At 36.2% G+C, this 24988-nt stretch overlaps 2 protein-coding genes across 8 annotated transcripts; one reads left to right on the top strand and one right to left on the bottom strand.

Moving 5' to 3' along the window:
* The first annotated feature begins 288 nt into the window (after window positions 1–288).
* Window positions 289–16879, top strand: LOC133310388 (protein SEMI-ROLLED LEAF 2-like). 4 transcript variants are annotated; one of them, XM_061511307.1, is made up of 21 exons: window positions 289–364; window positions 502–602; window positions 801–961; window positions 1315–1389; window positions 3220–3335; window positions 4297–4411; window positions 4620–4748; window positions 5192–5239; window positions 5483–5688; window positions 5778–5974; window positions 6067–6359; window positions 6588–6737; window positions 6835–7155; window positions 7390–7539; window positions 7974–8049; window positions 13575–13702; window positions 13843–14037; window positions 14710–14850; window positions 14929–15057; window positions 15197–15403; window positions 16497–16879. In XM_061511307.1, exons 3-21 carry the CDS (start codon window positions 827–829, stop codon window positions 16656–16658), a joined length of 2973 nt encoding a protein of 990 aa, XP_061367291.1. In that variant the 5' UTR covers window positions 289–364; window positions 502–602; window positions 801–826; the 3' UTR covers window positions 16659–16879. The 4 variants fall into 4 exon arrangements, with proteins under 4 accessions (XP_061367291.1, XP_061367292.1, XP_061367294.1 ...); XM_061511308.1 differs by lacking the exons at window positions 289–364; window positions 502–602; window positions 801–961 and having other exon boundaries at window positions 1363–1389; window positions 3220–3322; XM_061511310.1 differs by lacking the exons at window positions 289–364; window positions 502–602; window positions 801–961; window positions 1315–1389; window positions 3220–3335 and having other exon boundaries at window positions 4617–4748.
* Window positions 16880–17202: 323 nt separating this feature from the next.
* LOC133310397 (uncharacterized) lies at window positions 17203–24836 on the bottom strand. 4 transcript variants are annotated; one of them, XM_061511327.1, is made up of 12 exons: window positions 24734–24836; window positions 24372–24429; window positions 23853–24036; window positions 22672–23206; window positions 22173–22323; window positions 21372–21482; window positions 20642–21005; window positions 19166–19402; window positions 18863–18932; window positions 17964–18136; window positions 17626–17692; window positions 17203–17460 (listed from the first exon to the last, which is right to left on the bottom strand). In XM_061511327.1, exons 3-12 carry the CDS (start codon window positions 23988–23990, stop codon window positions 17312–17314), a joined length of 1995 nt encoding a protein of 664 aa, XP_061367311.1. In that variant the 5' UTR covers window positions 23991–24036; window positions 24372–24429; window positions 24734–24836; the 3' UTR covers window positions 17203–17311. The 4 variants fall into 4 exon arrangements, with proteins under 4 accessions (XP_061367311.1, XP_061367310.1, XP_061367309.1 ...); XM_061511326.1 differs by having other exon boundaries at window positions 24372–24441; window positions 24734–24828; XM_061511325.1 differs by having other exon boundaries at window positions 24372–24441; window positions 24669–24819.
* Between the last annotated feature and the right edge of the window lie 152 nt (window positions 24837–24988).

Genomic DNA, 24988 nt, shown 5'->3' with positions numbered 1-24988 from the left:
AATAATCTACTCTAAACTCACAAGGCGTTGACCGTATTTGCCACGACAGCACAATCGCCCACGTTCGATCATCGCAAAGATTGACGATGACATGTGATCGTGAAGGTCACACTCAATCGACATTTAACGGTGTGTGATGTTCTGTTAGCGTGATATATATATATATATATATATATATATATATATATATATTTTTTTTTTTTTTTTCCTTATTGGATAATGGCAATTGGTATCTCATGGTTTAATATTATAAGCATTTTGTTCTTTTGAATTAAAAGGTTATTTCCAATTATATTCATTTTAATGTCAATGGCCGGGGAAGAGGTGCACCCTCTGACTCTGACCCCATTGCCATTTTTCCCAGGTACTTTTTTTTTTTAATTTTATTTTTTATGGTTTGGTTTTTCATTGAATTTGATCATATGAGTGATTTTCAATTTGTTCATTTTTCTCTTTTTCTAAGCATAATAATTATTATTTCCCTGAATTTATTGCTTTCAGAATAGTCTAGATCGCGATCGGAGACGCTTGATTTTGCGAAGAAGTGGAATTTCTATAATTCGAATAGATAGGTTCCTGATATTCCTTTCTGTGAATTGTTGGTAAGTTAATATAGTTTCTATCTCATGTTTGGTTCTGAAATTTCGACGTTAAACCCTGAACGAGCTCTTAATTGAGCAGAATTTGACTCGGTTTGTGAATATCGCTTGTGAATTCGTGTGAAATTTTAAGTTCTCGTCACTGGAATGTTAATGGTGGAGGCAATTTTTAAAGTGAATTTGTTATTCAATATATTTCAGGGGAGGGTTTGTGAATTCATAGGAAAATGGGGGTTATGTCCAGGCGGGTTGTACCCGTCTGTGGTAACCTCTGTGTGTGTTGTCCTTCTCTGCGTGCAAGATCACGACAACCGGTGAAACGTTACAAGAAGTTGATTGCTGATATCTTCCCACGTAATCAGGTGAAATTTTCAGCTCATGTTGTTATAATCTTTGCTTGGTAGTTGTTAGTCCTAGGGGGCTGAAGAATTTCAAGTTAACTTAGCAATTATTTGCAAATGTATACATCAGATGGTTGATTCATTTACTTTTTTACTAACCCTTATTGGTAATGCCATCTTGTGGTTCAGTGTTATTGCTCTTAATGGCTGGTGTGTTTATGAATAATATGATTTTCAGTTTTTTGAAGAGAAGTACGGGAAGAGTTTTTGTATTTGGAGCCCCTCTCAGCCATTTGCCTCTCTCCTACCCTGGCCAAACCAAATTAAAAGAAAAATAATTTTCTGATTCACATGATTATGACTGTGTTTTGTAGGTTGCTGAACCTAATGATAGGAAAATTTCAAAGCTATGTGAGTATGCTTCTAAGAATCCATTGAGAATTCCCAAGGTAATATCATTCTTAGAAGTTTTCTCTCTCCTTTTTTTTTGGTAACAAGTGTTCTCTCTCCTTTGCTGTCACTTCTAGTCCAGTTGTATCATGTAATCAATAAAATTATGATATGATGGAGGATATTTACATAATAATTGTTAGAAACTATTTGATTTGATTAAGATATCGTAGTATAAAATATAAATTATAAAATATGGTTCAACCTAAAAGCTCAAGCTATTAGGTGAAGGCCACATTAATAGTTTTATATTATATTTCTCTAACACACCATAGTAGTCAATATCTCATAAGTATCATACCAAATCCCATCAATCGAATCGTTTTTTCGAGAAATACGAGACATCTAAGTCATACAAGTCAAGCGATTTATTCCTTGATAAGAAAAAAAAACGTGAATGGTGATTGGATTGATGATAAAATAGAATCCTGGGCCGCAAGCCGCTCCAGTTGCGCTTTGCGGAACTTCGCCGCAACCATTCTCGCCGCGCCGCTCCAGATTGCAATAGCGGTTGTTGCGGCCGCATTTGCTGCCAAATCTCGCCGCAACAGTGCCTTTTTATGGTTTTAACCCTAACCCGCTCTCCCTTTCTGTCTCTCTGTTGTGTGTCTCTCTTCTGCCTCTCATGCTACTCTTTATCGCGCTCGTTTCTTCCCTTCTCTACTTCTCTCTTATAGTATTGAAGTTCAATGCGGAAGCCATGAACAAAGAAGCAAAGCTTTGAGTGAGAGAGAGAGAGAGAGCAGATAACGGAGAAAAGAAGAAAAAGTGAGAAAAATAGTAATAGAGAGAGAGAACAGATGAAGGAGAAAAGGAGAAACTGTGAGAGAGAACGGATGAAAGAGAAAAAGAGAGAAAGTGAGAAAGAAAGAGATTCTGATCTATCTTCATTCAAAGAAAAGAAAAGTACATTAGTCAGAAAAGTGATTCACCAGTCACGGTAACCAAGTAACCTGGTTACAGTAACAGAGGGTAAAACTATTTCTGTATCCAAAAAAAAAAAGAATGAATCATTAAAAGGTAACTAAGGTAAAATAGTAAAGTATTATTTGTATTTTTTTAGGTGTTTTTATTTTTTTAATAATTTATTATGTTATATATATATATATATATATATATATATATATATATATATATATATAATTTGGTTTTTTAATATATATATTTTTTTCGCTATTTCCGCAACTGCAACCCGCAATAATGCTATAGCGGTTTTGAGGGTTGGCCGCAATCCGCATTTGATAACTATGTAACACACTCCCTCACGCAAGAGCCCATTGGACTTGAAGGGTGGACAATGCACAGGCCCACCTACCTGTTTTGAGAGACTCCATAATATTTAATTATTTATAAATAGAATAGGGCGGGATTGAATTCGTGATTAGTGGTCACATAGGCTCTATCATGTAACACAACCAATTCAACCAAAAAGTTCCAAGTTATTAGGTGAAGGCCCATTAATGGTTTTATATTATATTTCTCTAATAGGCTTCCGTCCAATCACGTGTTTGATAAAACTGAAAATCTAAGTACAGAAATTTTTGGTGACGAAATTTGAAGCACTGATTTGTAATGGGGGTTATGTCCATGCACTTTGATCATTTAGTATTTTGAATGATGCTATGCTGAAGGAAGTTATTGTGCTGAATGTGTTTAGTGACCTCCCATGTGTTGAATGTTTTCATCACTGTTTTCGCCTAATTTTAGTTTGGCATGTATTAAATTTAAAGAAATACCGTTAAATCAATTTAAGTGCTGAATCTTTTAATTTTCAGGATTGAATTGATCTCTGATATATCCTAAGTTTTTGTGGTGTTTCATGCTGGCAGATTACTGATAACTTGGAACAACGATGTTACAAGGATTTGCGTAATGAAAGCTTTGGTTCAGTGAAAGTTGTCTTGTGCATATACAAGAAATTGTTATCCTCATGTAAGGAGCAGATGTAAGTTTTATGCCACATAAGTTAAGTGTGTATTCCTTGGATTGCATTGTTATTTGATCCTGTAAAGAACCGTGGGATACACCACCCCAAAAGCTAGCTCAAAGGGTGGGAGTGTCCAAGGTCTTATAAACTCCACATTAGTTGCACATACAACCAATGTTGGACTATATATCTCAACACGCCCACTCACACGAGAGCCCATTGGGCTTGAAGAGTGGACAATGCAACAGGCCCAGCCTACCTGTGCTAAGAAATTTCACAAGAGAAAGTGGGGGGCGGCGAGGATTGAACCCGAGACACGAGGCTCTGATACCATGTAAAGAACCTTAGGATACACAACCCCAAAAACTAGCTCAAAGGGTGGGAGTGCCCAAGGCATTATAAACTCTACATTAGTTGCTCATACAACCAATGTGGGACTATATATCTCAACACGCCCTCTCACACAAGAGCCCATTGGGCTTGAAGAGTGGACAATGCAACAGGAAAAAGTGGGCCTATATATCTCAACAGATCCCAAATAAGTTTGATGGAACAAAAGGGGTGCTTGAGGGAAGAGGGGGGGGGGGGGATTTATCTTCCCAATTCCAAGATTTTGCACTGTAACAGTATTACAATGCAGAAGGCATTTTAAAATTTATGGACATATATGAGTTTTTTTTTGTGTCAAGGTATCATTCATGTAAGATCTTGGGTGTATAGGACTATGGGTAATGATTTATACGATCAATTTACTTCAAATGAGTAGTCTTAATTTATATAATCCAATTAGAAACCCTTTTTGAAATATGATTTCATATAGAACTCTTTCTTTTTCCTATAATTCTCTTTTGTATTTTGAACTTTGAAGCAGGGTCATGCAGTGTCAATAAAGTTCTGGTTCATTTGTTTTTCTATAATTGGATACTGCTTTTTATTTTACTAAGTAATAATATTCAAATGATGCTTCTTATTCTTGCAGGCCACTTTTTGCCAATAGTTTATTAGGGATCATTCGGATTCTTCTAGAGCAAACTCGAGCAGATGAAATGCGGATCTTAGGTTGCAATACTCTTGTAGAATTTATAGATTGCCAGGTATTTGATTATTTTACCTTTCTTACTTGTTAGTGTTAAAAATCACTGTAGGGTTGGCTCATGTGCATGTTATGTGAGTGATTTACCACCCCCTTTGAAGCAGATTAACTGATTTAAATTTAACGTTACAGTCTGCATTATAAGTCTTGCTACTGTATATGTATTGCATTTTGCCTTTTTTGATATTGACCTGGTGAGTTAAAAGTAGACAGATGGTACGTACATGTTCAACTTGGAGGGTTTTATCCCGAAACTTTGTCAATTGGCTCAAGAAGTGGGAGATGATGAACGAGCTCTGCTTCTTCGTTCTGCTGGACTACAAGTTCTATCCTATATGGTAATGCTCTTTCTCTGGTTCATTTGTTACTAGAATTTGCTTATGCATTTCCACAAATTCATAAAATGTAGGGACTTCTCATTTCTATGATATTTCTTTATAAAATGTAGTGATTTCCAACTTTTTTAATTCAGTAGAGTGTTATTAAAAAACGAAGCTGTGGTAATTCAAAGAGTGGATTGAAATTTACCAAAATTAAAGAGTGAAAGTGGTATGTGCCAAAAGAAATAAAGACTGAAAATGATAGTCTGTAGTAATTTAAGCTGTAGAAGGCTAGAAGCTTTATTTTCCAAAACAATTGTAAAAGCAAGATATTTAAATCATTTGAACTGGTTAGCAGTTACTTTGTTCCAACCACAGTACCTTTTATCAATTTCCCTTGAAGTTCTGGTACCTTCCCTTGATGCTTTTTGTTCTTTCACCCTATGTTTTTCTTTTACCAGGTGAAGTTCATGGGGGAGCACTCACATCTTTCGATGGATTTTGACAAAGTGAGTATTATTTCCAGACTTTTGTTCCTTTAACCTGTTGATTGATACCAGCAGTGACATACAGCTAAGGGTTGCATTGGACATTGAAGTTTAGTTTCTACAATTTCTTTCTTTTTTCCAAATTTTGAACCACAACTTGGGTTTTGAATTTTGAGGTTAGTTTACACTTGAAGCTAAACTTTTTTTGTCAATCTATTTATTTTCTTTTTTGTTTCTTGTTGGATGGGTGGATTTTGGAATAAGATTATATCAGCGATTTTGGAGAATTACATGTATCTCCAATCTAAATCCGACCTTGCCAAGGTAGAGAAACTGAATTCACTATCTCGGAATCAATTGGTTCAAGGATTTCCTAAAGAAGAAGACCGTATACATTCTGTACCAGAAATCACTAAGAAGGAACCTTCCTTGCTGAATATTGTGACAGGAACTGAGAGAGATTCCAAGTTGTATGCCGTCTCTTACTGTTCTCTCTCCCTTTATTATGAAGATAACATCCATGATCCCGACAGCCCTTATGCTTTCACCATTTTTACAGGGATACTGCTAAAGATCCTGCTTATTGGTCAAAGGTTTGCTTGTATAATATAGCCAAATTGGCGAAGGAAGCTACGACTGTGCGACGTGTCCTCGAACCACTTTTTCATAATTTTGATGCTGAAAACCACTGGTCTTCCGAAAAGGGAGTTGCTTCTTGTGTTTTGATGTACATGCAGTCCCTTTTAGCAGAATCAGGTAGCCTTGTAACATTCAGTGTTATAATTTTCCTTAAATATGAAGTTTTCTCTAATTTTTTAGGTAATTGATTATCACTTTTTGAACACCAGGAGATAACTCCCATCTTCTGTTGTCCATTTTGGTCAAACACTTGGATCACAAGAACGTCGCCAAGAAGCATATCCTGCAGATTGATATTATTAACACAGCCACACAGCTCACAAAAAATGTGAAGCAGCAGGCTTCAGTTGCAATCATTGGTGCAATATCTGACCTCATTAAACATTTAAGGAAGTGCTTGCAAAATTCAGCTGAAGCATCCAGCATTGGAGGTGATGAATATAAGTTGAATACTGAACTTCAGTCTGCCTTAGAAATGTGTATATTACAACTGTCAAACAAGGTATGTGTGCTAACAGTATGCATCAATTTTTTGTTTGTCTTTCGAACTTTATATCATATGACAACCTGAATTCTTATTTTATAGATGATTAGTAAATTTCTATACGTCTTTTACTCCTCTCTTTTTTGAATAGAAATTATCTTGATGTTTTGAGCAACTAAATTCCAAAAGAAGTATTATGATTGAGTAAGTTGCAACAGTCTTGTCACACTGCTTCTACTATATCAGGTTGGGGATGTAGGACCCATTCTTGATTTGATGGCTGTGGTGCTAGAGAATATATCGACTACTACCATCATAGCAAGATCAACAATCTCTGCTGTCTATCAAACGGCAAAATTGATCACTTCCGTCCCTAATGTGTCATATCACAAGAAGGCTAGTGTTCTTACTTATGCTGGAAATGGGTTGTTTTTTTACATGCTCAGCTTTAGTAAACTGTCTAAATTTTTTATTTATTCTTGGGCCTTTCCAGGCTTTCCCTGATGCCCTGTTTCATCAATTGCTCCTGGTCATGGCTCATCCAGACCATGAAACACAAATTGGAGCGCATAGTGTCTTCTCTATGGTGCTTATGCCGTCCATGTTTTCTTCTTCGTTAGACCAGAAAACAAAGATTGCTCAGAAGGTCCAGAGTGACAGCTTCTCCATTCAGCATGAAAGCTTTTCTGGAGTAGAACACTTGAATGGGAAACTGGTAGAAGGAAAGGCAATAGCAGGTGTCAACGAGAAGAAATATGCAGTTCATCCATATCATGGTTATAGCTTTACTAGTGCACTAACCAATGGAAAAGATGTATGAAATTTTTTACTTGTCATTATTAATTGTGTGAATTTAATAGTGTTTTTTTGGTTGGGGGTGAGCTGTTCCTCTGACTATAGTTTAATTTTATTGATTCATGTTTGAATTATTTTAAACACGTGGTTCAGTTATTTTGGTTGTTTCTTTTTTTTCCCCCCAATAATGGGGACCCTGGATATTTCGTTTGCTGTAGTTCCTAACCAAATGTTTTATGTCTGAAATTTTCAGGATATAAGTTCTCTTAGGTTGAGCAGTCACCAAGTGAGTCTCTTGCTTTCTTCAATCTGGGTTCAGGCAACATCTGTGGAAAATGGCCCTGCAAATTATGAGGCGATGGCGCACACTTATAGCATTGCTTTATTATTTACTCGTTCTAAGGTGAGATTGGTGCATACCAAGTATGATGATTTCTTTTAAAAATTTGTGCTCAGTAAATACTACCAGAAATCACTTCGCTGGTTTGGTTTAGTTGTTACTCATTCATAATTGTCTATATTGTTAATTGCCAGTATAGAAATTGCTGTGTGTGTCTCTTGTACTATTATTCGTACATGGGTTCCCATATAGCTGCCTAGTCATGAAAGTGCAATTAACCATAAGAGCAACTTTAAAAAGAGTATTTCAATTTGGTTGAAATTGTTTCCAGCATTTATTGGCAGTGATAAGCATTTTGACAGGAGTTCACATCTTTTATGAAATGAAGAAAAAATGTAATTCATATTTTTTTTTAACATTAATCTTGATAGCTTTTAAAAATACATAATGTTACATGATTAATTTTTCTAAGTTCATATGTTAATTGCTTTTCACAGACATCCAGTTACACGGCTTTAGTAAGATGCTTCCAACTGGCATTCTCCCTCAGGAGCATCTCTTTGGACCAAGAAGGTAAGTGGGGTGTACGGGTATTTTTTACTCTGTAGGAAAGATTGTCATAGAGAATTCATGTATCTATGGAATCGAGGCTTGTAAATGGAATAATTATTTCATGACCTTTTAAATACCAATCAAATGAATGTGCATTCCCATGGAATGGAAGCAAGAGCGGAATCAAAATTCTAGCGTTCCAAAAATGTTCTGCTATAGCTGAAATTTCAGTTGAGAATCTGGTGAATATTTTCTGTAAAAAACCAATTCAACCCAAAAGCTTAAATTAGTGAGTTAGGCTATATTAATGATTTATATATCTGTAACACGCCCCCTCACACGAGAGTCCACTGGGCTTAAAGGGTGGACAATGCACAGGCTCATCTATCTGTGCGAAGAAATTTCACAAGAGAAAGTGGGGGACGGTCAGGATCTAACCTGTGACAACCAGGCTCTAATACCATGTAAAGAACTATTTTAACCCAAAAGCTTAAGCTGGTGGGTAAGGCTATATTAATGGTTTTATATATCTTTAACTTTGGTTCTTTACATGGTATCAGAGCCTCGGTGTCCCGGGTTTGATTCTCGCTGTCCCCCATTTACTTTGTGGAATTTCTTAGCACAGGTAGGTTGGGCTTGATGTAAAGAACCTTGGGATACACCACCCCAAAAGCTAGCTCAAAGGGTGAGAGTGCCCAAGACCTTATAAACTCCACATTAGTTGCACATACAACCAATGTGGGACTATATATCTCAACACGCCCCCTCACACGAGAGCCCATTGGGCTTGAAGAGTGGACAATGCAACAGCAACAGGCCCAGCCTACCTGTGCTAAGAAACGCCACAAGAGAAAGTGGGGGGCGGCGAGGCTCTGATACCATGTAAAGAACCTTGAGATACACCACCCCAAATGCTAGCTCAAAGGGTGGGAGTGCCCAAGACCTTATAAACTCCACATTAGTTGCACATACAACCAATGTGGGACTATATATCTCAACATGTAGAAAATCAGAATTCAAATTCAAATATTTTTCCGTTTTTATTTATTAGGAATAATTAAGATTAATTAGGATTGATTGTTTTTTATTTCCTATTAGTTAGGATTAATTGTAATTAATTAGAATTAATTGTGATTAGGTTTAGTGAGTCATAGCTGAGTCATTCTTATGATTGTGATTAGGTTTGGTGAGTCATAGCTAAGTCATGCTTAGCTATTTTTTCTTGTATAAATACTCCTCATTCCTCTCATGTAATTATTCAATATCGATATACTGAAAACCTTTCTCAATATGGTATCAGAGCAGGTTGGTTCTGAGAAAACTCAGCCACCACAACCACCGTCAAACCGGCGGCACAACGCCGAAAAACTCAACCTCCAACCATTATTAAGGCAAAATCCCAGCTTTCCACCGCCGTCAGCCACCGTCAGCAGCCGTCGGAAAATTTTTCCGACGACATTTCCGACCAAAATCCGCACCATTCGAAACAGAAGGAGCCGATCTACAAGTTTCATGAAGGACCATCGGATTCTGCTGAGCCACGCGCCCCCACGCGCTAGAGAAAGGACGGAGCGTTCGCCCTACGCGTTACCACACGCAGCCACGTTGATTGAAAGTAAATTTCCATCCAGCAATGTTGCTCAACAAGGTATAGCGTTCCATGTTGATAATAGTAGTCGATGGATTCTTGATTCAGGGGCTTCAGATCATATGAAGGTAATGCAACCTTATTTTGTTCTTATACCCCTTACTATCAACAATCACGAATAAGAACAGCAGATGGCAGCTTCTCTACTATTGCTGGAAAAGGATCCATTAAACTTTCTGAACACATTACTTTGAACTCAGTCCTTCATGTTCCCTCTCTTACTTGTAACCTTATCTCTATCAGCAAACTTACGTCTGAGTTACATTGTGTTGCCAAGTTTTCTGTCAATGCTTGTGTTTTCCAGGAACAGGACTCGGGACTGATGATTGGCAGTGCTAGAGAGGAAGAAGGACTTTATTATTTAGAAAAAGATTCTTGTGAAGGAAAAAATTTTGTGAACCACTCGGTATGTTTGTCTGATGATTGTAATGATGTTTTGTTGTGGCATCGTCGGTTAGGACACCCAAATTTCATTTATCTTCAGAATTTGTTCCCAAGCTTATTTATCAATAAAAATCCCAGTTCTTTTTCTTGTGATATTTGTCAGCTTGCAAAACATTCTCGTGTTTCTTATCCTCCTAGAGTCCATCATGATTCTTCTCCATTTACCTTGATTCATAGTGATATATGGGGTCCAGCCCGTGAAAAAAATATCTCTGGTGCTCGTTGGTTTATAACTTTCATAGATGATCACTCTAGGGTATGTTGGGTATACCTTCTAAAGGATAAGTCTGACGCTGCATCCATTTTTAAAAACTTTCATGCTATGGTTCAAACTCAGTTCCAGACCTCTATCCAAATTCTTCGAACTGACAATGGTACTGAATATTTTAATTCTGTTCTTGGAAACTATCTCAGCCAGCATGGTATTCTTCATCAAAGTTCTTGTCCTAACACCCCTCAACAAAATGGTGTGGCTGAAAGAAAAAATAGACATCTCCTTGAAGTTGCTCGAGCTCTTATGTTTACCTTGCATGTCCCTAAATATTTGTGGGGGGAAACTGTCTTGACTGCAGCATACCTCATCAATCGGATGCCTTCTCGTGTCCTAAATTTTCAATCTCCCTTATCTTGTCTTACCCACACCTTTCCTTATTTCCGGGCTCATTCTTCCCTTCCTCTCAAGTTGTTTGGCTGTGTGGCTTTTGTACATGTTCCTCCCCATCAAAGGTCCAAGCTCGATCCTAAGTCCATTAAATGTGTCTTCATAAGATATCCTCCTAACCAAAAGGGCTACAAGTGTTACTCATCTTCACTTCGTAAGGTCTTTGTTTCTATGGATGTCACATTTGATGAGAGACAATCTTTTTTTCCTTCGACTTCTCTTCAGGGGGAGTCTATTGGGGTTGATGAAGATAAGTCTTGGAAACCAAATGATTCTGTTGTTTTGCCTTTGTCGTTGGAGACAGGGGGAGTCATTATGCAAAAGACAGGGGGAGTTAATGTGTCAGATAATGGAGATCCTCCCGGGAAATGGGGAAAGTTTTACAGCAGGCGAGAATCACCTCAGGAGCCTCTAGACTGTCAGGATTCTGACTCGAGTCTTAGTTCCAGCAACACTGATGCAGCCAACCTAGATGTCCCTATTGCTCTCCGAAAAGGTACTAGATCTTGTACTGCTCATCCTATTTCTCATCATATCTCATATGAAAAGTTGTCCCCAGGTTTTCGTGCTTTCAACACTATGTTAGACAGTACAAAAATACCAAAAAATATCCAAGAAGCACTTGATGATCCAAAATGGAGGAATGCAGTCTTTGAAGAAATGGATGCACTCAACAAAAATGGAACTTGGGAGTCTGTAGCATTACCCAGAGGAAAGAAAACAGTAGGTTGCAAGTGGGTGTTCACAATAAAGTTTAATGCAGATAACAACATCAACAAGTATAAGGCCAGACTGGTTGCTAAGGGATTCACTCAAACTCATGGGATAGACTATCAAGAGACATTTGCCCCTGTTGCCAAGCTTAATACTATCCGAGTTCTTTTATCACTTGCTGCAAATCTTGGTTGGCCCTTGCAACAATTAGATGTAAAGAATGCTTTCTTGAATGGTGATCTACATGAAGAAGTTTATATGGATCCACCACCTGGTTTTGAAAAAGGAGACGATTCAGTATGCAAGTTGAAAAAGTCTCTCTATGGTCTTAAACAATCTCCTAGAGAGTGGTTTGAGAAGTTTACTCAAGCTGTTAAGGGAAGAGGATTCCTCCAAGCTCAGACTGATCACACTTTATTTTTAAAACACTCTAATGGTGGTAAAATTGCTATTCTCATTGTTTATGTTGATGACATAATTGTCACAGGTAATGATTGTGAGGAGATAAGCTCTTTGAAGAAATGTTTAGCTAATCAGTTTGAACTGAAGGATCTTGGATCTCTCAAATATTTCCTAGGCATGGAAGTTGCTCGAAGTAAGGCAGGAATTTCTTTAACTCAGAAGAAATATATTCTAGACCTCTTACAAGAAACAGGAATGCTTGGGTGCAAGCCAGCAGAGACTCCAGTTGAACCCAATATTAAATTGGGAATCGAAGATGGGAAAGAAGTTGACAAAGAGCAGTATCAGAGATTGGTGGGGAAGTTGATCTACTTATCTCACACTTGGCCTGATATTGCATTTGCAGTTAGCATGATTAGTCAATTCATGCATTCTCCTAAGGAAAAACACATGAGTGCAGTTTATAGAATTCTGAAGTACCTCAAAAACACCCCTGGTCGAGGATTGTTCTTTAAAAAGGGACACAAGAGGATGATTGAAATATATACAGATGCAGATTGGGTTGGCTCTGCATTGGACCGAAGATCCACTTCAGGATATTGCACCTATATTTGGGGAAATCTTGTGACCTGGAGAAGTAAGAAACAAACAGTTGTTGCCCGGAGCAGTGCAGAAGCAGAATTTCGGGCTCTAGCCCATGGTATTTGTGAAGGAATTTGGTTAAGAAGACTCCTTGAGGAATTGAAGATCTCTTTTTTCCCACCTGTCAGAGTGTATTGTGATAATAAGGCTGCTGTCAGTATTTCTCAAAATCCAGTTCACCATGACAGAACAAAACATGTGGAGGTTGATCGCCACTTTATCAAAGAAAAAATAGATGATGGAAGTGTATGTATGGTGTATATTCCTACCAAAGAGCAGATTGCAGATATTCTCACTAAGGGCCTACACCGGCCAGCCTTTGAAGACTTGATTGGCAAGTTGGGAATGATCAACATTTACCTCCCAACTTGAGGGGGAGTGTAGAAAATCAGAATTCAAATTCAAATATTTTTCTGTTTTTATTTATTAGGAATAATTAAGATTAATTAGGATTGATTGTTTTTTATTTCCTATTAGTTAGGATTAATTGTAATTAATTAGAATTAATTGTGATTAGGTTTAGTGAGTCATAGCTGAGTCATTCTTATGATTGTGATTAGGTTTGGTGAGTCATAGCTGAGTCATGCTTAGCTATTTTTTCTTGTATAAATACTCCTCATTCCTCATGTAATTATTCAATATCGATATACTGAAAACCTTTCTCAATATGATGCATCATCCACCTTTCAAGCCCAATGGGCTCTCTTGTGAGGGGGCTTGTTAGAGATATATAAAACCACTAAAATAGCCTTACACACTAGCTTAAGCTTTTGGGTTGAATTGGTTCTTTACATAGTTCCAGAGCCTCGTGTCCCGGGTTCGATCCTTACCGCCTCCCACTTTTTATATGGAATTTATTAGCACAGGTAGGTGGCCTGTGCATTATTCACCCTTCATGCCGAGTGGGCTTTCGTGTGAGAGGGCGTGTTAGAGAAGTATATAAACCATTGATGGACCTTCACTTAATAGCTTAAGCTTTTAGGTTTAATTGGTTCTTTACATTTTCTGACATATTTCTTTTCATGCCTGTTAAAGGAGGCTTACTACCATCTCGCAGGAGGTCCCTTTTTACCTTGGCTTCATACATGCTTATATTCTCTGCCAGGGCAGGCAATTTTCCCGATCTAATTCCAAAACTTAAAGCATCCTTGACACAGGCAACAGTGAGTTTCTTCTCCTTACCTCTTGACTCGATCCCCATTCCACGTCCTTGCTCTGCAGTTTCCAGTTAAATTTGAGTGTCACTGTTTTCAATTTTTTTTAATTAAGATTAGGTTGTCTAATTAAAGTCATAAATCCACAGGTAGATCCTTTTCTTGAATTGGTAGATGATGTTCGGCTGCAGGCTGTTTGTATAGAATCACAGAAGATAATTTTTGGATCTCCGGAAGATGAAGTTGCTGCTATGAAGTCACTTTCAGCTATAGAATTGGATGACAAGCAGTTGAAAGAGACTGTAATATCGCACTTTATGACTAAATTTTCAAAGTTGTCCGAGGTAATATGACTAAATTGACTGTAATATGCTTTGAGAATTAATAGTGGTACTTTTAGCCTAAGTTAATATTCAATTAAGTTATTTCCTAAAGAAACGTGGTTTTGTTTCTCTATTATGTACCCACAGACAACCCCTCAGCATGCAATAGGGAAAAAAGTAAAGAAAAATGTAGAGTTTCACATGTTCAAATAGAAGGATAGCTATATGAGAGCAACAAGTACAAAGGAGAAAATAAATGTAGGAGGGTAGTAGTGAGGATTGATTGTATTTTGGTTTGCTTCACTGACAATATTTACTGGAGTGATGAATAATTGCTACTGCATCACCATTGAACTTCTGAGTAGCAATAATGTGGAAGTTTAGGAGAGATAATGATTTGAATGTCTGATCAAGTGGTTAATACTGATTGAATATAAGTAAGTCAAAAGGTTGCTTTTGGTTCAATTTTGTATCTTTGTGCTCAGTTAAATGTGTGGCTCATGCACACACTTTTGTTCTGGAAACTGTCAAAGTAATTTTTTTCTCACGTAAAATAATACTTGCACATATCATGTGAGGTATGTGCAGGATGTGGACCCTTCAGCAGAAGTTGCAGTGGAGTGGCTTGCAGAGGAATATTTGGGTAGTGCATAAATATGTGGAAATAACATGATTTTTTTCCTTAATTACCAGGATGAGTTGTACAGCATAAACAAACAACTTCTACAGGGGTTTTCTCCTGATGATGCATATCCATCAGGACCTCCATTGTTTATGGAGACACCAAGGCCATGGTCTCCACTTGCTCAGATTGAGTTCCCAGATTTCAATGAGGTAAATTACTCTAAAATTGCATCTCCATTTAGAAGCTCTTGAAAACTTTCGTGTGACATACTGTGATTGGTTTTCCAGATATTGGCTGAAGATGATTTGATGGATGAAGAGACTGGGCCTGAACCAAGTGGAAGTCAGTCAGATCGCAAAACATCATCCTCAACCAATAACCCTGAAGTTCTTAGTGTTAATCAACTCTTGGAATCGGTAAAAATTGATATTCTTTTTCTTCAATCTAACTGATAAGGATGTGATTGTATTTTGAATCAATTTTTAATACTTCTGCTGGAGAGTGGAGACTATGTTTCTTCTCTTAAAGATACTATGGGGATTATTGTATGTATAGGTTTTGGAAACTGCACGGCAAGTTGCAAGTTTCTCCACTTCTTCAACTCCTTTACCTTATGACCAAATGAAGAACCAGTGCGAGGCACTTGTAACGGGGAAACAACAGAAGATGTCAGTTATTCACAGTTTCAAGCACCAACAGGAGACTAAGGCCATAATACTTTCAAGTGAAAACGAAGTTAAAGTTTCCCCTTTTCCTGCTAAGGTTAGTATTTTTTACAAAAGTTTAAATCAGTATAGGAAAATATGTTATGAAAGAATTTTTCTTCAGGATCTATTGGGCATTCAATTGGTTATAATGGTCTTGGTTGTTTAGAGTGTTGGCTGTCATGGTTGATTATTTTAGGTGGGGTTCGAACAAATTATTGACCAAATATTCATTATTAAAAAAAATGAAACTCATGCATAAACTCAGCAGCATATGCTCATTTGTCATAATATACTTCTGTTTTAAACCATTGTCAGTGGATAGTATCTTCTGCAGTATCAGGATTCACAGCCAATGATATAAATTTGTTTCATAACCTCTTGATTTCTTTTGAATTTTATTAACCAGTTAGTTATATAATAACTAGCGACTTAGTGTTAATGATATATTTGGAGAGGATATGAAAATATACCGTAAAGCTTAGTTATCATTTGTTTTTTTTATTGCTACATATAATTGAGAGGAAGACCATTCTGTCATAATCAGGTTTTAATTAAACCCATGAATATTTTGGCATGTATTCATGTCTTGTTCCATGCTTTATGAGGTGGGGACTCACACACCAGAGGAGGCATGATACATGACAATTAGGCAGAAAGTGAGGCTATGCGTCTATGTTGCACCGACATGGGATACGACACGTCACGCCGACATGTTAATTCTAAAAAATATTAAATTTCGACACGTTAGAACACGTTTTGATATTAAATAATATTTTTTTAACATATGTAATATAGCTTACATTTAATTCATATAGCAGTGCATAATAAATCATATAACCAATCAAATATTCAAATTTCATAACATAAATATAAAGCAAAAATAATTTTTCATATCAAATTCCATAACAGAAAATATTTGATTTATAAATTAATTTTTCATGTTTAGTTAAAAAGATAAAATAAATAAATTCGGATCTAAAAAAAAATAAGGCATGTCGGAAAATATTAACCGTGTATTCGACGCGTGGTGGTGTGACACGCATTTTTCATAAAAATTAATGTGTCGGTGCTTTTTAGCTATGCATAGAGTTTAGTTGTTTTATTTTATGGAAAGAATAATTATTTGTTGGCATTGTGCTGTTGTGTAGGCACTAGAATATTCAAAAGGTGATCTGAAGTTAGTGATTCAGGAACAATTTCAAGCGCAGGATCAAGTCCACTTCCGTTCACATGACACTGGAAAGCAACATTCTTTGAGACTACCACCTTCGAGCCCCTACGATAAATTCTTGAAGGCTGCGGGATGCTAATGAAACTAGATTGCAACAAATGCAACTTTTTTTTTTTTTTTTTTTTTGCATTGATGGTATACTAAATGTTTCTTTATGGTTTCTACCATTCATGCCCAAAATGCGGGAAATGTTGTATTTTTTATTTTGGTTTAGGGGGGAGGAAGTTTCCAGCAAATATATGATTGTCTATAAATATTCGTAATATGTCGATAATTAAACGGTTCTTTTTTTTTAGTGAATAAAGGATCTTGTGGATACTTCTCTTTTACCGTCTTTTTCTCCCGTTCTCTTGTGAAAATCAAATGCTAGAAGCTCCTCATGAGTCATGAGGAATGAATTCCTGTACTGCTGTAACGCTTTTCTGCCTACCAAATTAAATTACCAAGTAAGCAAATTCTCGGCCAATTCTTATATGTATATTTTGGTCTGTATTAGACCATTACCAACCTTCTCGTTGTTTGTTCGCTATGTATTTAAAAAAGAAAGAAAATGTAATGCTATCTCGGATCGCCATGGACAACACTCATTTGCGGTCGAAAGTTCCATGCAATGTCTGCGTATTTAAATTAACACATACTAACACTGCAGTTTCCTTAATATTCATACTTTACAGGGAAAAACCAAGAACCGAACAGAAGAAATAAACCAAAAAAGCCATTTTATGCATTCAATTACTGGTCTGATTTTGCCATACTTCTTAAGTTGGCCAACATCTGAGCAGCAGCTGATTCTCTAGCTTCACGAGGACAGGAACACATGTTACCCCCAAATGAACACTCAAAGTCTAGTCCTTTAACGGTTACATTAGCTTGGAATCCACCTTCAAAAGGTACTCGTCAAATTTATATGCAAGTCACATGCATGATAATTACTCAACATAGATATATAAACAAGTAAGCAACTAACGGTCATTAATACTCATAAAGGTGAATTAAACATTGCAATTATAAGTGGAATGATTAATTAACAGGTTAGATAGACTTACCATCTGATTGAGATAAACGATAAGTCGGAAGGACCCAATTATTTTCATCACATACACCATCTAGTTCCTGCAAGATTAAACAGAGTTCAAAGTACTTGTATGAAGATGAAGTTGACATCAACTGCTAATTAACAAGTCATTTCCTAGTATGCGAATAAAAGCAAAAAAATCCCTCCCAAAATATATACAAGTTAAAATGTCACACGAGACTAGAACAGATATCTGCGAGTAATATGTCGAACTAAGGTTCTTTAAAAAGATGCATACAGCACAAAATAACAAGAATTAACTGCCCATATGGGAACTCTTAGAAAGTAATAAATTAGAACATGTCTTGCCTGGCAAGAATTTTGCACAATGAGCACAGCCTCTCTCAATCTTTTCCTCTTGATATATGGAGATAAGCGTTTATCCTCAAGATGATGAGACATCCTTCCTTGATTTCTTACCCATGTATCATTACAGCCTTCTATGATGGTGTCTATCTTTAATTCCAAGTCATCTTCCCCGCCTAATTTTGTCAAGAAAACACAAAAACACAAGCAATAGCTTTTTATCTTTCACATGGACAAAATTTAAATGGTAGTGGAATGAGTCAGTTTACATAAGTCGATTACTGTCTCCTGCTCTAAGCCTCAAATATGAACAAAAAAATATCGGGATTGCATAATGCAGGACTGAAAAGATGGTTTATGGTTGATGCTATATGCAGTTACGAATCTTCTGGTGCAAAGGCAAACAAAGCTGGTGGTCAGTCATTAATACAGCATTCACACATTGAAAATTTAAGATTCTCAAAGCCTCAAAACAGCTTTAGATTCAATTCAAGGATAGAATGATAGATTAAGTTGGAGATGATCTTCATAAGTCAGATAATCCAACATAAGATACCTCAATAGATTTCAATTCAAGGCTATATACTCATTCTTTTGTTGAACTGCTTCTTTGCACTTAACATGCTTTTTTAATTTATGAGATCTAACACCAGGTATCCCCTAGAAAAATCCCACAGTTAGATGTGACAATGAAATGGGGCCAAATGCCTATAAGAAGCCATGTCCTAAACCAGTATCATATCTGCTTGAGAGCTTCTTTGATACTTGACCAGAAAATAAAGAATGAAGTTAATTACTGAGAATCACAGTGAAGGTTAAAGGAAAAAAGATTTGCTGATAGAAGAATGCACCAGAGAAGCAAAATAGAAAGCAAGGACAAACAACAGTAAAGGAAAACATACCGGTTAACATTCTTTGAATTTTTTTATCACACAAAGCAATCTCATCTTCTATCATGCGCTGCTGAAGAGCCTGCACAAAGAAAGTTAGTCTAAGATTGATAGGACCAGAGAGTAGTTAGTTAGAATCCCATGTTGTTCCTTTCATCTATTATAGACTTGGGTAATGGGTGTATCATTATTTCATCTATTAAGTCAAGTTACCAGTACATACTCATGAGTATGTGTTATAGGTGTCCATGCATAGCAACTGAGAATAAATATGATCATTCTTGTCATTCAAAGAAGCAATGAACAGGTGTTTACCAACGCATTCCTCTTTTGTATAAGAGCATTGAGGGCAGTTTGTGACAATGTCTTCCCCTTTGAAGCTAAAAGAATTTGGAGTTTCTCAAGTTCCAAGTTGGAATTATTTGCAATCAGGGCACATTCTTTTATGGAGTCTTTTTCGAAAGATGTATTGGCACAAATCTTATTACAAGCTGATTGATCTTTGATTATACCCTCAGTGATTAGCATCCTTGTTGAATCAACCTTCTCGGCCTGCCAAACCAAAGGCATGCATCTTGATGAGAGATAATAAATATTAGAATAAAACTTTGAAACTACAATTATTTTATAGAAAAAGAATTTTCGTTAAAAAAAAGGAAAAGTACAAGTAGGGGAACAATGATACTTTTTTGTCCTTACTAGTTTGCAACATCCAGATATTAAATCAGTTAAGCTCACCCACCTCATATTCTTTGGCATATTTGCAGGATAGATTTTACTACAGGAAAATATTTGGATTTAGCAATAACAAGTATAGAAAGAAAGAAATAAAGCTCCATGTGGTTTTCTATCGTTTGTTTATCTTTTATTAAGAAAATATTCCCATGGGAGCAACCTGCACAGGAAGTTCAATACAAGTAACCCACAAAGGTCTAAATGATATTAGAAGGGAGTCCAAAAGATAGCCATCCCATTGGAACAAGAATGACCATCAGTTTATAATATATCTAAACAGTCTAAGTTCTTGTGTCTTCTGCTCCATATCAGTGAAAACTTGTTCTTTTTCTCCCACAATTTTCTCTGAAAAACAAAAGCATTTTTAATCCAAGGGAAGAAAAAGAATAGTAAAATGATAGGACACGAAGATATTCAAAATGCATATTTTGCTTTTCAATAGAACACATCTAGCCTGACTAGGTAACTCTTAGAACCATTTTCTTATTTTATAAAAAATAGAAGCTAAACACCAATAGGCCTGTAGCTCAACTGGCACTAGTCCTAGTCTCTAAGATTGGGGTGTGATGATGAGGTTCTTGCACCTCTCGTAAGAATAAAAAAAATTATAAACCCCTCAATAAAACTCATCTGGATAACAAAGGAAAAAGTTACTTATTCTTGTCAAACTACAAAACTTTGTGAGTGCAGGTGTGTCTTAAGTGCAAGTATATAAACTAATTTTAAATTGTAATATACAGACATAAGAAATTAACATTTATAAATAAATTATTAATTAATGTATTAGTTAGTAAGAATGAACCAGTCTAATAAATAATAATTAAAATAATATTTCTTAAATAACAATGAAAAGAAAAAAAGCTATTGTAAATAACAATATAATAAAGGTGTTAAGAAATATTAGGAAGGAAAAGATACTATCATATCATCATTAAAGATACTAAAAATGGCAAATAATCTCAACTCAGCAAACAACTTATAGCAGTACTACATCAACTGCAGTCAGAAAAAGGAAAGTAATAAACAAAATAGTTAGTGAAAAGATAAATTTCAAACCTTCATAGGGCTTGTAGAACCATTTGAGTGATGTTGCACAGATGGATTTTCTATTTCTTGATCTTCACTAACTTGTAAAGCATTGGCAATATGCTGGCATTCTTCTTCAGCTTTAGATGGAAAAACTGAAGAGTTGTCCACATCCATATCCTGGGCTTCCTTGATAGAAGCAGACCGGGTAGTTGTGCAGCATTCATTGTTCTCTTCCAGATTCAGAGATTCAATGTTATCACCGCCTGGCTTGTTATCAAGGCCAACAGACATGCCCTCACTACTTACATACGATTCTGTGACTTCAGGGCTGTTCACTATTATATTTTTCTCTGCCAGCTTTAAATCTTGCAAACTATTTGAGAAGGAAACCCTACAAAGAAAGGACATATTACACAAATATTCATCCTTATCTTATGAAAAGAGGTGTCAAAGAAAACATACAAAGACAATGACCGAGCCCAGAATCTATTACTGCAAACTGTCCAAACATGAAATAAGATCTCATGTATAATGGTTTAGGCTCATAATCATGGTCACCAAAACTGGTTTTAAATAATAACAGTAGTACTTTTTTTTTTTTTTTAATTGTCCTAGGTTGCCAAACATCAAGAAGTAAACTTGACGAAGCATAGATTAAAATAGCATCACTTAAGGGATATAGGATGTAAAAAAGTAAAATACTGCTAAATCAATCTAAATCAGGGGTTACAAAATGGGAAAGGAGAAACACACCAACCTAGAAATCCACTCTGAAATTATTTCAGCATATGGAAGCACATGGAAGTACTCAACAGCTGGGGTGACCATCCAACTGCTACAACTCCTTTTAACCAAAGGACCCCGCAAGCTATCCAAAGAAAAGACATAAAATGTTATGCACAAGCATGCACAAAGTTTGTTAAAAATCACATTTACTTTTTTATGACAATCATTTAGAAGTCGATCTAGGGACAAATATCCAAACACCAAATCAAGAACACAAGATCCACTTTAAGAGTAATTAGATGGTGCAGGTCAACTTGCCACAGATATCACTCTATGATCTCCAATTGTATAAAACTAGAACTAGAACACGAACAGAAGACAGCCTTATGATAAAGATGTATCATTCTGGCTAAAAAGTAGCCATCCAAAGAAAAAAAAGGGTATGCAGAGTGTCCCGGGAAGGGTCAGACCCAATGTGAGGCTGATTGCATGAATGGAACTTGTGACCTCCGGGTCACACAGCAACAACACCAACCATTTTGTCAAGGTTCTCCTTATGAAAATATATCAAAATGGAAGTTAATATACCAGTTACCATGCAGAGATTCATAAACTAGTTCATAACTTGACTTAGAAGTAAGTGAAGGTAATTTGTCATATACAAACAAAGTATATTTGAATCTCCAGGGGAAAAGAGCAAATGAATCCACCTGAATGGCTGACATAAAAAGGCAACTTTTTCCTATAAATGGAAAAACTGGTGACAGCTATGCCATTCACCCTTGAGACCTGAGTCATCAGCAAATAGCTAACAATAGCAATTAAAACGAACCTTTCAATTAAATCTTTGATAGGAATTGGATTAACCTCCTGATTGATCAACTGGGAGCACTTCATTATATAAACTCGTGAAGCTGTCTTCTCTTTGCTCTGAGAATAAACAGTGTAACTTTCCAAAAGCATAATATCAGCCTTATTGACACCTGTATCATGTAAAAGAATCATATTCAACTTTTCATGAATAAGAAAGCACCCATTAAAACCCAAATGAAGATATAACGATACATTAACTAACAAGTGCAATTGCAGAGAAATAATTATTAAAGAGAGAATAAGGAGAGAACAAAGTATGACCCGATTACAGCATAATATTGCATCTTGTCATGATGAGACTCATTAGGTTAAATAAATTGGATAATGAAAAGTCCTCAATCCTTATACAGAAATATGTCCCCTGACCGGTTATGCTAATTTATGAATAAATTAAAACTGAAGTACAACAGTTGCCAGCAATTGACATGGCAATCTTTTTGTATAAGAAAGATAATTACCTGCAGCTTCCTTTATAACAGAATACCCAACTTGCAAAAAACCATCTTCGTCAACCTTTGATTCATCTTTTATAGGCTTTTTAATGCCTCTTTTCTTTTTGTATGTATATTTGGTGCCACTTGTAACATCAGAACTTTGGGAACTTTGGGTGAAGGTGTCCACATCTTTTTCAACCAATGACCAAACCCCCTCAGTGATGGAACTAAACAGCAAGAAGCAGTTCTCCTTTTTACAGTCAATTAAAAGGACAGCAACTTTTGAAATGGGCCATCCCCCTACATTAGGGACATTTTTTGATGCATCTAAACATGTACATATATCACATGCATTCATGATTTTCTTTTCTGTTAATGATAGTTGTTTCTCCACATCAACAAGTTCACTTTCATCAGGCTTTTGCATGAATTTCATATGTGCCAACAGAGCTGGTCTCAGAACCACAGCCATCTTGCAAAATTCATCAAAAGCCAGAAATGCTAGCTCTGGATGCTGTTTTCTGTGGTAGTAGTTGTACAGTAACACAACAGAATGCACCTGACATTGATGACCCCAAAATCCAGAATGATTAATAATGTGGCAAACAATCACCTCCACATTGATGACCCCAAACCACTCCCAATTAAGCTCGACTAGCGAGTGTGGGGTGGAGATAATCCTTGTACGCAGCCTTGACCTTGCATAATTGCAAAGAGGCTGTTTCCTGGATTCGAATCCATGACCTTTCGGTCATGAAAGAACAGCTTTATCACTGCAACGATTCGCTCCCTTTAATCACCTCCACATACATTTATATAAATCTCTAAGTATATGCCGGTGATACTTGCAATTCTTAAATCATAAAGGAAAATAAAGTTGAAATGTATTTTTACTAAAAGACACCAGAACTATACTAGCCTCCAGAGCTTAAAAAAGAAATTTTTAGTAAATAAAATTGAAGGTACATTTTACTAAAGAAATCTATAAATATTAAAGAATAAGGCAATTCAGTTTATTTGTTTAACTAACTGCTGGCCCATCCTTAGTCAAAGGTATCATATCATGAGTGTTTACTTTAGAATCAGAAAGACATGCAAAAGAATAAAAGGCAAAACTTAAATCAGTGTCCAAATATATCACCTAGGGGTTAATCTTTGTATTGCTATAATTGTTGTACAAGAATAAAAGAGGTGAATGAAGACACCTGTTTTGCAACAGACTGCTGTTCAGATGGTGTGGGATTATCTCTGATAGAAGCTTTTAATGGCAGCATTGGATCAACCAAGTATTCTAGAAATGCCTTCACTGCATCCTCAGTGGGACACACATCTAATGGAGCCATGTCCTATCCACTGATTTCCAGTTCCAGTCACACCCTCGAGTTTCAACTGTCACATACATATTACAAGACCGATTAAAACACAGATTACAGCTAACAGAACAACTTGCATGCAAACTGGGGTGTGTGTGTGTGTGAAAAGATGGGATGATTGCTATTAGGATCCATGGGGAGGAGAAAGAAGAAAAGGGTAGAACGAAATTTGAAGAAAAAAGGGGCACAAATTGAATAAGCATAATGATTTAACAGAAATAAAGTCTTTGATTGAACATGCATGTTCTATAATCTCAGACATCCAATTTTACAGAACATGATTTCAGAAATGTTTCTACATTCTCATCCATTTTTTTCCCCCGAAAGCACAATGACAGAACAAGGTTTTACCTAGGAATTTCTACTTGAAGGAAGGCCAGTGTGGCTTGTTTGACTGAAAAGGCGGCACCTTTAAATGAAACTGTACATGGGTGAGAACAGAAAAGTTACTTGATCAAAAAAATTATATGCATGCAATGTTAAAGTTGAAAATCTTTGAGAACCAAAATAAATAAAAAATAAAAAAGGGATAAGTACAGAATAGAAAATCAGAAAGTGAAGTGAACTGGAAGAAGAGTAAAGAGAAAGGGGTAAGAAAAAAAGTGACAGCAAAAGCAATTATTGGAATTCATGGTCACGGGTTTTTACTTCTTCTTCGAACTGAATTGAAATCATGCAATGGAGTTGGAGTTGGAGTTGGAAGAGTTTGCTACCTACGATTTAATTCGTACTAAAGTCATGCACTGTCTACTGTCTGCGTAGCAGACACAGACACAGACGCAGACAGAGACACAGAACTTCTCTTGGCGTTGGAGTTGCGACCTAAGAAGTGACTCCGTACTGTTTATTTATTATAATATTTAATTAATATATTTAATTAAAATTTTTATTGTAAAAGGTGTATTTTAATTGAGATTTTAAAAAGTTATTTTGAGATACAAGAATATATAGATTTTAAAAGATTATTT

This window comes from Gastrolobium bilobum, unplaced genomic scaffold (assembly GCF_033153095.1).
Source record: "Gastrolobium bilobum isolate Gb01-03AN ecotype WA unplaced genomic scaffold, APGP_CSIRO_Gbil_v1 utg1359, whole genome shotgun sequence".
NCBI lineage: Eukaryota > Viridiplantae > Streptophyta > Magnoliopsida > Fabales > Fabaceae > Gastrolobium > Gastrolobium bilobum.
The sequence above is the reverse complement of the archived record's forward strand: the minus strand, read 5'-3'. Positions and strand labels throughout refer to the sequence as shown.

Coding starts and splice junctions, on each gene's coding strand:
- LOC133310397 (XM_061511327.1), bottom strand. CDS start 23,990: ATGGCTCCATTAGATGTGTGTCCCACTGAGGATGCAGTGAAGGCATTT. Junction 21,006..21,371: donor ATTTCAGAGTGGATTTCTAG/GTTGGTGTGTTT, acceptor CTTTCTTTGTAG/GGTTTCCTTCTCAAATAGTT. Junction 18,933..19,165: donor TACAAAAGAGGAATGCGTTG/GTAAACACCTGT, acceptor TTCTTTGTGCAG/GCTCTTCAGCAGCGCATGAT.
- LOC133310388 (XM_061511307.1), top strand. CDS start 827: ATGGGGGTTATGTCCAGGCGGGTTGTACCCGTCTGTGGTAACCTCTGT. Junction 6,360..6,587: donor TATTACAACTGTCAAACAAG/GTATGTGTGCTA, acceptor CTACTATATCAG/GTTGGGGATGTAGGACCCAT. Junction 14,851..14,928: donor AGTTCCCAGATTTCAATGAG/GTAAATTACTCT, acceptor TTGGTTTTCCAG/ATATTGGCTGAAGATGATTT.